The sequence below is a fragment of the Myxine glutinosa genome, chromosome 1, assembly GCF_964187855.1.
Source record: "Myxine glutinosa chromosome 1, kmMyxGlut1.1, whole genome shotgun sequence".
In the NCBI taxonomy this organism is placed as follows: Eukaryota; Metazoa; Chordata; class Myxini; order Myxiniformes; family Myxinidae; genus Myxine; species Myxine glutinosa.
In genome coordinates, this window is record NC_136261.1 from 127,278,080 (window position 1) to 127,297,178 (window position 19,099).

General features: G+C 44.2%; 1 protein-coding gene across 3 annotated transcripts in view; it reads right to left on the reverse strand.

The window, feature by feature from the left end:
• Nucleotides 1–11,790: 11,790 nt before the first annotated feature.
• Nucleotides 11,791–19,099, reverse strand: part of GNG7 (G protein subunit gamma 7) — a 202,887-nt gene continuing 195,578 nt past the window's right edge. For all 3 annotated transcript variants that reach the window (XM_068118198.2, XM_068118206.2, XM_068118211.2), the window contains 2 exons: nucleotides 14,488–14,615; nucleotides 11,791–13,741 (listed from right to left, as the gene is read on the reverse strand). In XM_068118198.2, coding sequence (XP_067974299.1) covers nucleotides 13,616–13,741; nucleotides 14,488–14,568 — 207 coding nt within the window. In that variant the 5' untranslated portion in view covers nucleotides 14,569–14,615 and the 3' untranslated portion in view covers nucleotides 11,791–13,615. The remainder of the gene's footprint in view (nucleotides 13,742–14,487; nucleotides 14,616–19,099) is intronic.

Genomic DNA, 19,099 nt, shown 5'->3' on the forward strand with positions numbered 1-19,099 from the left:
ATCACCTCGGGCGGAATCAAGCCGCCGGCTGCGAGGGCGCGCCTACCGGGTCACTCACCGCGGTGCTGATTGGCTGTTAGGGCTGGCTCACTCCTCCCCTCTATGATGAGGTGGAGACACGCCTTTCTTCTCCGAGGTTAGCACATGGGCAATGGCGGCTTGCGGGATTGAACACAACTCGCACCCTCTTTTAAAAGAACTTTGGAGAGCGGAGATGTTTGGGGAAATTGCAAGGGCCTATGCTTATTTTGTTTGATACAATGCAAAGTCAATCTAGTGGGAAACACATATTTAGCCTACATAGAATAAGGAAATACACTATTTAAAAAGATATATCGTGACCTGCGTGTAAGTTTCATGGAATTAACTAGGAGGACGGCTGCGACCATTATTTACATTACCAGGGTGTTACCATACTTTTGTAACGTTCACATTGTAACGTTTTTACATTCGTTACACTTCCTCCAAAATTGTTACACTTCTCAAAAAAACCGTTACACTTCTCAGAACCGTTACACTGCACCCTCCTTTCTTCAGGCCCGGACTCGGGCCTACTAAACTTTAACTTAGTGTGACACGTAGGTGTAATTCCCTCTACAATTAACCTGACCCTGAGTGTGACAATCTTAAAACACCAATAAGTATGTCCCCCTATTGCATTGCACCCTGTCTTACAGACTCAAGCCCACAGCTAACCGAATTACGGAATTATTCTCAAACTATACATTTACGGTGGGGAGCATTATTTACAATGACGTGATTTCTTATTTACAACGCAACCCAGGACCTGTGTTTTTTTTGTTTCTTTCTTAGGGAACAAGAAAAAGAAATTCCTGTTGGGAGGGAGGAGACAGCACGCATTGCATCGATGCACCAGTACCAATACCACCAAAGCACCCAAAAGCACCAAAAAGCACCACAAAGCACCACTCGGTGCGCAGTCACCATGGTTCATAATAAACACAACAAAACAACTGGTGGTGGTCTTCTCTTTCTCTGCTGGGCCGATGTTCTTCCCGACGTCTTCTGGCTTCATGCGGCCTAGTTGGAAATAATAAAAAGCACAACTTGTGTCCATTTTTATTTAGGGCCTCAGGGGCCAACTAAGGGTGGTCCACCTGTTTGGCATAGGTGCCACCTTACCGAGGTCCGCAAGCAAGATTCCCTGGCCACTATGGCCGGTCTCCAACAGAGGTGCCCTACCCCAGAACCTGGGGTCCATCAAGTGGTACTTGGCCGCAGAACAGCGGTCCATAAAGTGGTACATCAACGCAATGCATGCTGGTTCTGGGAATCTCGGGCGCACAATGGCCACCTCACGCACGCTCCCCTCGGCACCCAATGGCGCACAGGTCATGTGGGAGACAAAAGAAAGACAATTGAGCGAGGGGTAAGGTCACAAGGGTACACGTCAATAAGGCAATGCAAGGCGAAATGCGTACGGAGGGCGAAGTGAGAAAGCTCGTCCCTACCGTACGTCACCCCCCTGTCACCTACCCTACCCTTGCCCTTACCACATATGTACAAAATCTACACATTACCAATTCGTCACTACTGTCACGTCTTCCCCATATTTCCCCTATACCAAATTCGTCTCCACAATCCCTCTACTTCAAAAATTTGCCATCACCAATTCATCATCAATCCTCATAAGGAGGGAGAGATGGAATTACGCACAATGTCACACCCACGTCATGATGCGTCTCACAATCCAAACATTTGCATCATAAAAAATAATCAAAACATGGCATGGTGTGGAGTACCTGTCACCTCAGGTGAGTGGATGCAGATGGTGCGAGGAGACTTCATCCTAACTACTTCCTAAATGACATTAACACACTTTACACTACTCGGGGTCTTTCCCTGCCAATCCATTGGCCACTTACACTATGGGTTCTAACAACCAATTCCCATTGACCAAACTGTGGTGCTTCTCAATTTGGGGTCTCACTCCCCCGATTCATCTCCCGGTGCCCTCGCACAATTTCTGGGCTGCGACGTGTAGCTCTCCCAACAGGTCTACCCACCTGCACACCTCCACCACTGCAGTTGCCACCCGAGCTTACCTAGCTCCTCACCCTAACCTATCTAACTGGGGCAGGCCCCTCCTGGCTCTGTCACCCCACTCGGTGCCCTCTGGCACTGGGCTACCCGGGTCCGTCCTCCGGATCCTCGGGCCCCATCCACAACAACTACTACCGGCTCCCAGAGCCCACCTGCGGCCTCACCTGGCCGACATCCTCACAGTGGTGGAGTGCCCAAACCAACTACACACACTAACAGGCTACACGCCCAGGCATTTCCACCACACTGCTGCACCCATTCAAAGACCATTCTTTCACCCGCACCACAGCTGCCAATATCCAACCACAATTTACCTATACCCTCTACCTAACACTTACACTACCCGCCCCGGGTATCCGTGATGGGGGTCCACTCTTCCCCCATTCACACCATCCACTCCACTCCACAATTTCCACCATACTCACTCCACGACCATCCATTCCAATACTCCATTTATTCCACCCTACCATTTATTCCACACAGCCACATACACCTGTTGTTGCACACCTGTGCCCTCACACCTGGTGCCACCTGCACCCTCCTTTCTTCCTGGACCATTTGGTCAGCACAACACGCAATCACCACTACTCCCTCATACACTGCTCCATTCACCTGTTCAGTTGCACACCTGTGCAATCACACCTGTTCAATCCTCACACACACGGCATCATCTCAGCTAACTACTCCCCTCTGAAACTTGCGCTTCCCAGTCGTCCCTTTAAACTATTGCGCTCCCTCGTCATTATCATCCACTCTAATCTACCTGCGTCCCCACTACAGGTATCAGTCACTATCTAACCCTTAACGTTACCTAATGTCATCTTCGCTAGATCCCTATCAATATAACCTAACCCACCCGGGCTAGTTTTCACTGCCATCAACCCCATAAGCTATAGCGCATTTGCCCCACCTGTGAGGGATGGTGGATTTGCCATCCCACCACATCGGGGGTCTCTCACTATAAATTTTGCTCGTCCAAATTCCAACCAATTCAAAAATTTTCCATTTGCTGCCAATTCTACCCACTATTATAAATTTCGTATCAAATCACGATCACTATCACTATCACCATCATCACAGTCCACTATATCCTAGCCTCGGTGCGTCGTGACATCATTAAACTCGGTTCGTAAAGCCGAGCAATGAATTCGGGTTGTTTGGTCGCCTGCAGGTTGAATCCGTCCGGCTTTCTGTTCAAGGGAGGTGGTTTGGTTGGACCGAGGCTCCACGCACCATCTCGGCGCGGCACCTTGCGGTCCCGGGCCCGATGGCTCAATCTCCCCCGGTCGGAACCCCGTCCCCACGAGGGGGCACCGTTCCGCCTCATCCCACTCCTGACACCAATTGTTACAGACGCGGTTTTTAGATGTTATTTTACCGAGCGGTTTGGTATTACCGCGTCCGAACAGTTACTCCCCGATTAGAACCCGATTTCACCCGAACGTTGACCAGATCGCTCCACAGATATTCAATCGGGAAACCTCTAAAACGACCGAAAGAGAATGAAGAAGAAGAAGAAGACAGAGTACGGAGGAAGAACAGATTTATTATACACACACAAGCAATGGATGGAAGAAGCAGTCACACAGCGAATTGTTAACTTACACTATTCATGTTACTTAACCCCAAGACAACGAGTAGGACAGACGACGTTCACACTTACACGGGGGATATTGCAGGCAGGTAGGGCTTGAGGTGGATTGCTGGAGAGGGAGGCGAGGTCGGAGGCAGCAGCGGTTTTTGGCGGGAAAATCCTCCGTCGCGTATCCGCTGCTGTAGACGTCACGCGCTGGCTCGGCACACCTGCTCCTCTTCTTCCTGGTGGAGCCGTCTCCCTCCTTTCAGCGCGTCTCTCCAAAGCTGGTTTCCTTTCCGAGTACCTCTCCTCTTTGGCTTGGAGCGTTTCGCATCTCACCGCTCCTCGTGGTGCCGCCTCTTTGCTCACCTCCCAGGTCATCTCCCAAGTCATCTGATGAAGCAGTCCCTTACAGTCGCTTTTATCACCTCGGGCGGAATCAAGCCGCCGGCTGCGAGGGCGCGCCTACCGGGTCACTCACCGCGGTGCTGATTGGCTGTTAGGGCTGGCTCACTCCTCCCCTCTATGACGAGGTGGAGACACGCCTTTCTTCTCCGAGGTTAGCACATGGGCAATGGCGGCTTGCGGGATTGAACACAACTCGCACCCTCTTTTAAAAGAACTTTGGAGAGCGGAGATGTTTGGGGAAATTGCAAGGGCCTATGCTTATTTTGTTTGATACAATGCAAAGTCAATCTAGTGGGAAACACATATTTAGCCTACATAGAATAAGGAAATACACTATTTAAAAAGATATATCGTGACCTGCGTGTAAGTTTCATGGAATTAACTAGGAGGACGGCTGCGACCATTATTTACATTACCAGGGTGTTACCATACTTTTGTAACGTTCACATTGTAACGTTTTTACATTCGTTACACTTCCTCCAAAATTGTTACACTTCTCAAAAAAACCGTTACACTTCTCAGAACCGTTACAATATATATATATATATATATATATATATATGTATATATGTATATATATATATATATATATATATATATATATATATATATATATATATATATACACAGGGTGGGCCAAAAGTCACTGAAGGTTGTTTGTTTTAATAACTTTTTTTATTTTTAAATAAAAATTAATGAAATAAATTGCAAATGGTAGTTTAATTCATGGAATTTGTTTTTTTTAGATTAATTGTGAAAAATAATGTCCTGCAAATGGCCCCCATTGGCTTTTTTGCAAAGTCTTGCTTTTGTCAAAACGTGATGCATTACATATATATATATATATATATTGTTGCGGACGCGGTTAAGATGTTATTTTGACCGAGCGGTTGGTATTACCGCGACCGAACAGTTATTCCCCTAACTAAAACCCGATTTACCCCAAACTTTGGCCGGATCACGCCACCGCTATTCAATCGGGAAACCTCTAAAGCGACCGAACGAGAATGAAGAAGAAGAAGAAGTACGGAGGAATAACAGGATTTATTAAGTATTTTCACAAGCCCGAGCAACGAGAGCAATCGGTTATATTCAGCGAATGGAAGGAGCAGATACACAGTGAATCGTTAGCTTATACTATTCAATTTACTTAAAAACCCCAGGACAACATTCAAGACAGACGACGTTCACACTTACATGGGGGATATTGCAGGCAGGTATGGCTTGAGGATGGATGGTTGTTTTGGGAGGCAATGGAGGGTCCAGCGTGGATTGCTGCCTGGCGCGTCCTTTTCGTGGCCTGCGGCCCCTTAGCTGCAGCGCAGCTGGTCGCACGATGGCTCACACACACCTGCTCGTTCAGGCGTCTTCCTTCTCCCCAGCAACAACGAGCGACAGCAAGCAAGAGGACGGGGTCAGAGCAAGAGGGTGGAGTGCGTCCCGCGGCGGCTTATATTGGTTTCTCACCGAACCTTCGCGCACTTTCTCGGGGGTTCCCGCTCCGCCCTCTCTTAGCCAAACCCCTTGTTCTGGGTTGGATGAGCGGGGCCGACTTACTCCTCCCCCCTATGACGAGGGGGGCGACCCGTCTTCTCTAGCCACTCCCCTTGTTCGTAATGGCCGCAAATGGCGAAAACCGGTCAGCAGCTGCAGGTAAGGCGCCGTCACGTTGCACAGCAGTTCAGTACTGCAATAAACGGTTGCTGTCAAAGCTCAAGTGGGGGAATCCTTGGCACTTGAGCTGCCATGGATCATCGGAGGGGCCTACGCTTTATTTCGTTTGATGCAATGCAGAGTCAATCTAGTGGGAAACACATATTTAGCCTACATAGAATAAGGAAATAAACTATTTAAAAAGATATATCGTGGCCTGTGTGTAAGTTTCATGGAATTAACTAGGAGGACGGCTGCGACCATTATTTACATTACGAGGGTGTTACACACAACAAAACCATACTTTTCACATTCGTTACACTTTCTCCAAAATTGTTACACTTCTCAAAACCGTTACACTTCTCAAATTCGTTACATTCGCAAATGGCCCCCATTGGCTTTTTTGCAAAGTCTTGCTTTTGCCAAAACGTGATGCATTACATATATATATATATATATATATATATATATATATATATATATATATATATTAGTTTATTAGTATCTGTAATTTGACGCTCCAACCAAATGAGGGAACGTCATGACGTCAACGCCACGCATGTCCGCATTGCCTGCCAAGCTCCGCAGGGGCCATCCAGCAGTGCGTCATTGTGGATGTTGAATTCAGATACTGTCACAAGTGTATGCAAAACTCAGTTACCGACCTGGTTTCGCACTTGTTGGGGCTTCATCAGGGCAACGCAGTGAGCCTTCCATACACCTGTGACTCTGAAAACCTTTCGGTTATATATCAGTCATTATGCGACTATATATATATATATATATATCAAAGGAGGCGTAAAGCGCCCCTCCCTTTATATAAGGGATCGTTTCTCTGGATGCAGCTTCAACACGGGGACTGAAAATGTGTTTCTCGGCTTTTACTGGACGAAATCGGCTGCAAATTTCAGAACTAAATGCTTTGTACATTGAGGTAATATGTCCAAATTTCAGCAACGTCTGTTTCCACATTCATGAGTTTTATTTAGAAATTCCTCGAAATCACGTTGGTGTCTGTCCGTCCGTCCACCCAAAATGTATTGGTGCTCATATCTCAAGGGTTATACATTGAAACTAGCTGAAACTTGGAATATATATCGGCCAATACGTCAGGTTAATGGCTTTCGAAACAAATTCCACCTAAGTGCTGTAGTTTTTGCTTTAAAATTAAATATATATAAATATATATATATATATACATAAATAAATATATAAAAATATATACATACTTTATAACTCTTCAAAATGTTATTACCCACATCTAATGTGCTAGCTTAATGGCCTAATGGATAAAGCATCAGACTCCTAAACTCAGGATTATGGGTTCGATTCCCATCTGCGTTGAAAAATTTTTCCCCTTACTTTTTCATGTCCTTTATATCGTCTTGAATAAAGTCTTGTGCGATTAACAAATGTATTTTGTTTGCATTTAAAATGTATGTTGTGAAAAATGCCAGGGGAATAGAAAAGGCCCCTTTATATGGGATGTGCCATGTGGAAAACTATAGAAAAGAAAGGGACATTCTTGGGTGGAATGTCAGGGGCATAGAAGAGGCCCCTTTATATAAGGATATGTGCCATGTGGCAAAGTGTAGAAAGGAAGGGACATTCCATAGCTGTTAGAAAATTCTAAACAATACAAAATAAGGAGCATTCAAAAAAATCTCGTGTGCATTCAGGACTACCCTTGTGTACTTAGGAGGAACCAAGTAATGCTCTAGAAAAGTTCATATAAAGGGGCGCCCTACATCTGGCAAATAAAATACATTTACTTCTTCATGCAGGTGTATGAATCAAATTGGCAACCCTTTGTATGAACTTTTCTAGAGCATTACTGAATTTAAAATGGATTCAATTGAAATTTTTGGACACTGACCTACACAGAATGTCCCATAATGTCAAAATAGAATTGATTTTTAAAAGAATTTTTCACAAACTAATTAAAAACGAAAAGCTGAAATGTCCTGAGTGAGTAAATATTCAACCCCTTTGCTATGACACTCCAAATTGAGCTCAGGTGCATCCAATTTTCATTGATCATCCTTGAGACGTCTCTACAACTTGATTGGAGTCCACTTATGGCCAATTCAATTGATTGGACATTATTTCGAAAGAACCACAACTTTATATATAAGGTCCCACAGTTGACAGTGCATAACAGAGCAGAAACTCCAAGATGAAGTCCAAGGAACTGTCCATAGAACTACAAGATAGAATTGTGAGGAGGCATAGATCAAGGGAAGGATAAAAACAATTTTTAGTGTTGAAAGTTCCCATGAGCACAGTGAGCTCCATCATTAGCAAATGGAAAGAATATCGAGCTACCAAGACTTCCTAGAGCTGGCCGTCTGACCAAAATGAGCAAGAAAGACCTTGGTCAAGGTGGTGAACAGGAACTCAATGATCACTCTGACAGAACTACCGAGTTCCTTGGTTGAGATGGAAGAACCTGCCAGAAGGACAACAGTCGCTGCAGCACTTCACCAATCTAGTCTTTATGGGAGAGTGGCCAGATGGAAGCCACTCCTCAGAAAAAGGCATGTGACAGCATGCCTGGAGTTTGCAAAAAGGCATGTGAAAGACTGAGAGCATGAGGCAAAAGACTATGTGGTCTGATGAGACGAAAATTGAACTATTTGGCCTGAACGCAAAGCGCTACTACCGTGAAGCATTGTGGTGGCAGCATCATGCTATGGGGATGCTTTTCAGCAGCAGGGACTGAGAGACTTGTAAGGATATAGGGAACAACGAATGGAGCCAAATACAGGCAAATCCTTGAGGAGAACCTGCTTCAGAGTGAAAAAGACCTTCAACTAGGGTGAAGATTTATGTTCCAACAAGGCAATGACCCCAAGCATACAGCCAAAGCAACAATGGAATGGCTTCAGAACAAGAACGTGAAAGTCCTTGAGAGGCCCAGCCAAAGCCCAGACTTGAATCCCATTGAGGATCTGTGGAAAGACTTGAAGATTGCTGTTCACTGATGCTCCCCATCCAACTTGACAGAGCTTGAGCAAATCTACAAGGAAGAATGGGAGAAACTCCCCAAATCCAGATGTGCAAGGTTGATACAGACATATTCAAGAAGACTCAAAGATGTAATCACTGTCAAAGGCGCTTCTAAAGTATTGACTCAGGGGTTTGAATACTCATGTAAATTAGATATTTCTGTATTTCATGTTTTAATTATTATGTAGGAATTTCTAAAAAAAGAATTCTGCTAACATTATGGGGTATTATTTTTAGATCAGTGACAAAAAAAATCTCAATTTAATCCATTTTCAATTCAGGCTTTAACACAACCAAACGTGAAAAAGTCAAGGGATGTGAATACTTTCTGAAGGCAATATGTATATATAATCCATTTTATCGTTCTCCAACCTATATATTTTTTGTCTTAATGACAACGTTTCAGCCAGCAACCCGGCGTGCACTGGGCCTCCACTAGCCTTTATCAAGAGCAAAAGACTCGTGGAGGCACAATGCACGCCGGGTTGCTGGCTGAAACGTTGTCATTAAGACAAAAAAAATATCGGTTGGAGAACGATAAAATGGATTTATTGGATATAATTCCCAACGGCCGTTCATTACTATATATATATATATATATATATATATATATATATATATGTATGTATGTATGTATGTATGTATGTATGTATGTATGTATGTATGTATGTATATATATATATATGTATGTATGTATGTATGTATGTATGTATGTATGTATGTATGTATGTATATATATATATATATATATATATATATGTATGTATGTATGTATGTATGTATGTATGTATGTATGTATGTATGTATATATATATATATATATATATATGTATGTATGTATGTATGTATGTATGTATATATATATATATATATATATATATATATAATATAATATATATATACACAAACATTTTTGTTCACGGTACCTTTACAATCCAGCGCTGTGATATCCCAGAGGAGCGACCCACAGTACCCTCAAGTCTTTTATGATTTGATCTTGTCTTGGTGAAGACAGGACCATGCAGTCTTCCATAATTTTTTTTTTGTGTGTGTGGAGCAGCCTGGTAGAAGTTTCAAGTGCCGTCCGTGGCATTCCCAATAGGAATCCCCAATGCTACAGAACGATGAAAATGAATACGGGGTTCTTCTTCTTCTTCAGCATGTTCTATCGCCATTTTTCTTTTTCTTCAGAAAGATTATTTTGCTCCTTTATATTGTTCCTTTTGTTATGTTGCATCCTCATTCAAGGTGTATAAAAATTTAAAGTGTTTAAAAACATGAAATCCGAACCAGTTTAAAGTGAAGCGATGCGGTAATCTTCATCCTGGTGAAGCAGTATAGGGAGGAAGGGTTCAATATTGTCTGCGGGTACTATCCTATGCTATGGAGTATCGGCAAGGAGGCCGATCGGAAAAGTATCGGAAAGGGTGTCTAAAAGGTAAGCGCAGATACGCAAAATCGTGGAACGTGAACACAAAGATGGCGATGTATGACTGTACTGTATATAATACAGAAAAACATGGACGGACAGTGAACCCTCATCGAGGTGAAGCCTCGGTCGACCCACGTGAGTATGTCTATTAATTACGTATTATTAGACCATGACTACGTCTATTAATTACGGACTTTTGGAACATACTTTTTAGACATTTAGACCTTTATACCTCTTCGACTTTTTTCGACCTTATAGATAAAGAACCTTTTAAGACCGTTTATACTTTTTCACCTTTTAGTCCTTTGCAACCTATAGATTGCTTTGACCCTTTAGACCCATGGATCCTTTGGACCTTTTATTCTCATGAAGACCTTTACACACTTTAGATCGCTTGACACTTAGTCCTTTAGATCCACTTTACCCTCTTTCGACACTTTAGACTTCTTAAACCCTATAGGCCCCTTAGACCCTTTATTACTGTTGGAACATACCCTTAGACAATTTTATACCTTTTAGACCCTTTGGACCTTTTAAGAGCCTTTATACCTCCTTTCGACCCTTTACACCCCAATCCTTTATAGTTTACACCCTTTAGACCCCTCAAGACCTTTACACCCTTTAGATTGCTTAGACCCCTTGTCAATTATATATTTAATTGCAATTAGACCCTCTTTAGACACGAGAGACCTCATTAGACCTTAACTACTATTGTAAAATATTTTTGAGATCTTCAGAACCCTTTAAACCTTTAGACCCCTTAAGACCGCAATAGAGCCCTGTAGAACCTTTGGACTACTTAGACCCATTAGCCCTTTACACCCCTTCGCCGCACACCACACAAACATTATATGGAGTCTTCTTGCAATACACAGACTATACTTTTTCAGCAAGTAAAAGGCAAGCTGCAGCCACCCAGAGGCTGGGTACTCTGCTAAGTTGAACAGAATTTGCACATTGGGTCAATTAATTGGTTCAGCGATCAAAACCTGGAAGCATATTGTTTATTTAGATTTCACAAAAATCATACTATGCACATTTTCTTGTTTGATTGTTTGTCCATTTGTCAACAGGCCATCTCAAAAAGTTATAGATGGATTTGGATGAAGCTTGGTGGACAGGTGAGGTGTTTTACAAGAACAAATTGATTAAATTTTGGTGAATATCCAGATCTGGATACAATAAATTTTAAAAGGTTTTCAAAAATAGTTATTTTATTTAAAAAAAAATTTTTTAAAAATTTATATAGTGATTCTTCAGCATGGAGAGATAGGGCCAAAAATGATGTATAATAAGCACAATATCTCAAAATGCTGTGGACGAGTTATGACAAAACTTGGTGGATCGGACAGGTGGGTGCAAGAAGAAGCCAATTCAATTTTGTTTAAGGTCTGGATGCAGATCCGTTCAGTCAGTTGGATACAAAACCTAAACCATTCAGCCTAGCGGAGGTATGCACTCTACCGAGTGCCGTTGTAGTTGCATATGACATACACAAGGAACTTCGAAGCAGGAGGCCATTTGTCCCATCAAGGATGGTAATTGTTACTTCGACCGCGGCTGCAAAACGCAAGAGGTTGCTATTTGTAAGCATCACTTTAATCATAACACACAAGGATTTGCTACACCAAAAGAAGCAAGACGTGGGTCTTTTTAAAACATCACCAGCTTTATTGGTCATTAATAGGGGTAAAGGAGCCGCGAAAATGAGACAAGACATCCAGCGGGAGAGACAGTGCTTGGCAGAACAAGTGGTCTGAACAGAAGCAACGTCTTATCATTATACAAGCGCTTACAAAATCCGCCAAACAGGATAAGGTTTTCCATAAAAACTAAAACATAAAGAGTAACTGACACGGCTGCTCGCATTTTAAAGACAGAAACACTAACAGTATTATCTACACACGTTACATTTACCATATTACCCAAGTGATTTTGTCAAGGGGAAAAGGATGGAGGAGAGATTCTAGATGGAGAGAAAGAACCGAAATAGAATCCATGATCGATGCTAAAGAATTGAGGTTGAGATGGCTGTTAAGCATACAGTGAAGTCCCTGTTCGACACTCCAAGTTGCTTGCCGCAGACATGACGAGGATTTGGGCGCCACAGCGCAGGACGCTGGATCAAAGCGTAGCCGTTTGGGAGTAAACCACCTAACCCACATTCACGGGCGGATCTGGGTCACAAAATACAGGCTGTTTGCGTAACGGGCAGAGTGAGAAACAGAGGATGGGAGAGTGAACGAGACAGACAGACAGAGCAGGGGGAAAAAACCAAACATCTCTGCTATTTAATTTTTCTCTATTGGACCAGTTTCCCACAAATTGCCGGAACATGGACAAAACACGACACACGAAGTAGAGCACACCACAACCGACCCCTCGCCTCTTTGTGCCGTGTAAAAGTTTGGCAACTACAGAAAACAATCACCTGTCACTTCTTGCTACTCCCATTTGTCCTTGGAACGAATACGCACGTACGATCACTCTCATTTCGCTCGATCAAGAAGTCGCTGTAGAAGAGTCATCTCCAAATCTGGGATCACTGGTGTGATACGACAACCATCCAAATTGGGCTCCTCTCTTGCACTAACATCATGGTGGCAGGGTATTCTGACCACAGGCTGGATACATAACCATCATAATGCTGGAGAAAGGAAACACTGCTGGAAAATATTTATGGAAATTACACCTTAATGACTACAGCAACAACAAAAAACTTGCACCAAATATGTCTACTTGTGATAAGCAAAAACAATTCAAAGAGCAATAACAATATACAAAATAGCAATGCGTTGGCAATCCGTTGCTATAATTCCTGTATTCCCGAGTGGCTTGGCCCGGAGAGTGTGGTAGGCGAGCCGTGGATGGGCAGAGGCAGGATTGTACAACATGGCACAATAGGTCATAATGTTTAGTGTGGAGAACTAACTAGGTCACTGGTCGGACTATCAGAGAAATAAGAGGAAGAAGAGGAGGAGGAGGAGAAAGTAGGAGGGGAATACAAGGTTTTTTTTGGCAGATGAATATGGCATGGCTAACTTCAGTACCCTTAGCCTGGCTTGCACAATGGCACAAGTGTGCGCTCGGAACCAGACTGAAAGCAAGGGCGTGTTTACTTTTCCTTAATCTCCCTGCTCATTTTGGCTTTCATCAACATGTGCATCATACTTTTCACCTGATATGGAGATGGAAAATAGAAGTAAATATAGTTGTAGGAGGAAGAGAAGAGAGGAGTGTGGAGGTGAGGTAGGAAGGGGGAAGCTAAAATAAGCAGGAGGGAGATAAAGGAGGAAGAATGCAGATTAGGAAAGAAAAGAAAGCAAATATGACAGCAATGCAATCTCTAAATGTGCCAAGCTGTTGCTTTGCAGCCAGACCATGGCAAACGGGCTGGCGTAGGGCAAGAAAAAAGATCGGTTGGTGGAGAGCCAAAAAGACGGGTGAAGGTGCTGGAAATGGCGAGTCAACGGCTACAGAATGGTGCATGGCTTCTTATCCTTGAAGGGATTTTCGGAGTTTGGGATTCCGACGAGCAGCGGGTCACTCTTCGCGTGCTCATTGCAGTATCGCATGAGGTCTGAGGAGGCTTTGGAGACCTGTGGACAAATGGTCGAGCAAAGTTCCATTTGGGTGTCAAAACCTGCGTGTACATACAATGCACCAAAAAACTTCATGCAGCACAAATGGCGGCGGCAAAGCATCTCTCGCTAGCGAGAGAAAAGGATCTACAGATAAAAAGCAAAGCGCAGGTGTGACCCGACTTCAAAAGGATCTGCACTGCCTCAAGGGAAGCCCCCTGTGCCCTTCCGCTCGTCACTAAATCGCCAAATCTCACAAACTCTCACCCCCTCCGGGACTCCTTTTCAACAATCCATTAGATGGTCATTGGTCAAACACCCCCTTTGAAACAAATGCTCCAAGGCCTTGACTGCAATTGGATATCAGACTTTAAAAATGTGAAGGGCATAAACTGTGTCTTCGCTTGGTGTTCAAATGCCCAGAAAGTTATTAAAACCAGTGCAAAGAGGAAACAAGGTGTTGGGTCAAGTGCAATAAAGTACACCCCAACAGGTCTTTGAAGAAGCAGATTATGAACCATATGCAAATGGAACGTATTCTTCTCTCAGCATCCTTTACAGGATATGGCTCAAGCATAATCAGCCATATAGGCCTTAATGGAGCATGTCAACTACACATCAATATTTTAAACCTCCATTGCAAATAAATCTCCTTACTTACTCATAGGGCCTGGTATATTTTGTCTCCAAGGTACATATATTCCACAATGTGGACTCATCATCCCACCAGCCTCAAAAGCTCAAAGAAGACCCAGCCCTGATACCTTTATCCTCTCGAAGCTCGCCTCTATCCGCAGCTGCTCCACCATCTTTCGCGCCTGGGCAATGTTATTCGTGCTCGACATTGCGAGCCAGCTGCACGTGCTTCCCGGCCCTAAGGGCCTCCCTCCACCTGCACGACACACAAGCATTGCCAACTGCGGGTCAAGGTCAGGCCAGGTGGAGATTCGGGTCAAGTCAGGCAAATCAGTTTTCATATCATTAAGCAGGGCAGCAACAACTAGCAGACAGCCTCCGATAGATGCAGGTAAAATTAGAAGGGAAGTAAGAAACGGTTCCTGTTTTGCACACATAGAAAGATTTAAAAAAACAATGTACCCTCTGCTCATGCCCAGGTAATATCATAATCATCAGAGCTGTAGTGCGAGGTCAAGCGAGAGAAAAATGTTGCAGGGGAAAAAACAACAAAATATGGAAGATCTTGAGCATGTATGTGCTTGAGGTGGTGCTGAAGCAGTTACTAAGCTACAATCCTGGAGGGGTCGCCACTCCGACTCAGGAAGTCGGGGCAGGAATTTTGTTCAGGGTGTTGGCGATAGCTTGCCTACAATTTGCGAAGGACATCGTGGGATCTCTAACGTCCACCAATGAATGCCAGCAGACGGGATGCCCAGTTTAACGTCCACTTGAGGGATGGCACACACATTGATGAATCAACCTACCTGTGAAAGTCTGGGACAACAGCTTATAGCTGGGTCGGGATTCAGACCCAGGCTGGATGGCTTTGAGGCCCTCGAGGCCACCTTGCTAGCCTTAGGACTCTTCAGGAAAAGGAAATATAGTGAGCTGCTGTTTTGGACATTTATGGATCAGCGATTCAGGATATGTTTGTTGCTTTTCTATAATCCTGAGCACTATTTTGAGGCCTTTACTGGATTCCTTGACCCAGAAAACATAGGATTAGCATATTTAATTAAGTTTCTAGGTTGACTAGAAGCCGAGATAGCGCAAAATAGTGTTGCGGTTTTGTGAATAAAGAATGACCCCCCTCGTAGGTAGTTGCACCACAACATGTAGCCTCACTTTAGTTCAGTTATTTCTTAGTGAATGTAAGTGTAGTCTCCTTTCCTGTGTTAGTTTGCGTTGAGCAGGCCAGTGAGTTAGGTGTTCTTTGAGCTGAAATGCCATGTGCTAGGCCTGGAACAAGTCTGGCAAGGCCGAAGGGAGGAGCTGCAGGGGAGTGGCCGGTAGGCGGCGAGCAGCCAATCGGAGCCCAAGGGGAGTGGCTCACAACGGCAGCGAGAGGAGGGGCTTCAAACATTTGGGTAAGGCTGGGGAGGGGCCATATAAGACCCTGCCCCGAGCCCCCCGCGTCAGACAGGGCTTGAGAGTTGGTTCGTGCCCGAGTTCGTGGTTTGAGAGCGTTGTGAGACAGAGAGACAGAGAGACAGAGAGACAGAGAGACAGAGAGACAGAGAGAGAGAGAGAGGGAGAGAGAGAGTCGCCCAGCCCCGGAGTGGGAGTCTCCCAGTCAGAGCTTTTGTCCCAGCACAAGTGAATTCGGGTGCTTGTTATACCCTCTGTACACGAACTCTCCCTGTGCCAATCGCGCTTGTGGAGACAATCCATTCCAGGCCACAGATGCGCGATCTCCCTGCCTGCGTTCCCAGCACACGTGCCGTGAACACCCGAGGGCCACGCCCGGCGAGCTGTCCCGGAGCGACCGGCGCCAGGGCGCATTTGGAGCGCGAACTGTCCTTCCTTCATCCTTTTCCCTGCGTGAGTGAGTGGGCCCGTGTCTGGGGGATAAGTTACGACTGATTAAGCATGCTCTGTGTCTCTTCGCCTTGTATAGTTGTAAATAAACCTGTTCTTTCTTCCATTTGACCGTTCACGTAATTTCACTATTGGCTTAGCATCGCATGAATAAAACTGCTCGAATCGGGTTCAATCAAAGTAACGGCACGAGTCACGTGATACGCAAACCGCTTGGGCGTATTCGATTAGCGTGGCTTGTGCGAGGTCCAGTCCCCGTTATCGTGGCAGCATGGGTACCGAAGGTACGTGTGGAATCGACCCGATACCCTTTCTCACGCTCGCTTCCGGGAGTGGCGACTCGGCCTCGTGGACTCGAAGACCCAAGGGGGAAAAGGGGTTTAACCCCCCCCCCCCCCGTCTCCCTCTGTACATCGACGGGCTTCGAGAGATCCGCAACAATATGTATTTTATGGTGGCCATTTAGAAAATCCAAAATTGCGGCCATGCAGGTGTCTGTGCAAATGCCAACATTGATTTTCGGATTCTCCATGCTCTGATGATTCCAAAAATGTACAGGTTTGCTAATCTCCCAAAATTTGGAACGAAATTATATTTGTTAGCATAGTGAACCTGACTATAAGTGTGGTGCAAGTGTAGAATCGCTGGGATTGCTGTGTCTGCGCAGGGGATCGACATGCACCGAGACCGATCCGGCAGTTTAGAGAAACAGAGCTGCGGCAATTGGTATGAACCAAGTGTTGGCAAGAGGTCCGAGCAGCTTGTTTAGATTTGGAATTCTGAACATTTTAATTGCTGTCACAAACAGGACACGTCATGATGCAAAGCTGGCACGAGAGGATTCTCCTAATCATCAACTATGTACACATGCTGTTAAAATTCCCACTGGGCACTTGGTGAGAATTAAATGCAATGTCATCGCTTTGCCTATGTCATCATCTGTCAATGTCATCGTTCGTCTGTTGTATTCTTCAAACAACATAAAAAGAGAGGAAAAGGAAAAAAAATTAACTGCATTTTAATTACACAAGATACCAAGTTTTACTACATTCCGAACTAAACGGCACTCAGTAGAGAGCATACCTCCACAAGGTGAACAGTTTACGTTTTGTATCCCAGAAAAGACCAGAAAAATCACAATACAGAATCACATTTCATCAAAATCATCCGTCCACAACTTTTTGAGATATCCTGCTATATGTCGGTTTTGGCCCTATCTCCCAATGGTGAAGAATCACTTAAAAATTCCAGTAACCGGATCCGGATAGAGATCTTCACCAAAATGTAATCATTTAGTCCTTGTTACATAATATACTACCTCTCTGCTAAATTTCGTCCAAAGCCATCCATAACCTTTCGAGACATCCTGCTATGTATCCTTTTTGGCTCTAATACACAATGGTGAAGAATCACTTTAAAAATTCCACTAGCTGGATCCGGATCGAGATCTTCATCAAAATTTAATCGCTTCCTCCTCGTCACACACACAACCTGTCCAACAAGTTTCGTCCAAATCCGTCCATAACTTGCTCTGTATCGTTTTTGGCCCTATCTCCCAATGGTGAAGAATCACTTAAAACATTAAACAATTCTCATATCCGAATCCATATTCAGATCTTCACCAAAATCGAATCGAATCTTCCTTGTCAGACACCCAACCTGTCCAACAAGTTTCGTCCAAATCCGTACACAACTTTTTGAGATATCCTGCTATGTATCGTTTTTGTCCCTATCTTCCAACAGTGAAGAATCACTTTAAAAATTCTAGTAGCCGGATCCGAATCTTCACCAAAATCGAATCATTTCGTCCTTGTCACATATGCTACATCTCTGCCAAATTTCGTCCGAATCCGTCCACAACTATTTGAGATATTTTGTTCACAAACAAACGGACAGACAGGGGTGAACACATAACCTCCAACCACCTTTGGTGGCGGCGGTAATAATACAACGTGTAGTTTGTGTGACATTGGTGTATTCCAATTGAAATGACAAAGTAACACTTGATTGACCAGTGTTGAGCCTACTCTCGGATGCATCTACCCATGAGCACAGCTGCTGTGACCCGAGTGCATTTTTACACGGTGCAGCATGCATTGTCGTCAATTTGAGGTTCAATGTTTGCGAATTTTTGTCATTGATAAATATTTTCATATGATCAAGTGGCGAGGCCATACTTTTACAACGCACGCAAATATGGCAGCTCCACATCCCCAAGCTCCCCTCCCCACACCTGTCTTTTCCCTCGCCTTACTCCGACCTTCTTTCAATATCTCTTCCTCCATCATTATCCTCCCTTTTCCTTAAAAAAAATTATTACAACTGTTTTCCCCTTGGTCATATGAATAACAGATATGCTCCCCCACTACCAAATCAAAACGGATCAAAATATGTCGATTACCAAAACTACAGCTCGAGTATTGGTTTGGCACAATAAAATGTTTAAAAAAACAACAGCTGCCTAAAATTAACATATGCAGCGACCATAAACCAAGGTGAAGCCACCCAAACGACATTGGCCTTTGCTCGCCTGGCATTCCTGCCAAGGCCCATCCTCTTGCATTACCAAACAGCTGCCAGCTGGGCCAGACATTGAACTAGTAATGTCACAGTGAAGGCCAGGCAGCCTCTCCTTGGCACGAACCTCCAACACCACTTTATGCCCAACTCTGGCAGTGGTAAGCGCTTAGCAAATTTAAGCAGGCATGTATTACAATGGAGTCTTCAGGGATGGAAAACAGTCAAATTATTGTGATTATCATAATTGTCCATGCCTATGCACGCAAAAACTCAGGGAGATTTTGTGTTGGGGGTTGGGGGCACGGGGACTGTAAACATCAGCACGACAATAATGACATCAGGGGGAAACAGGCAGTCTGC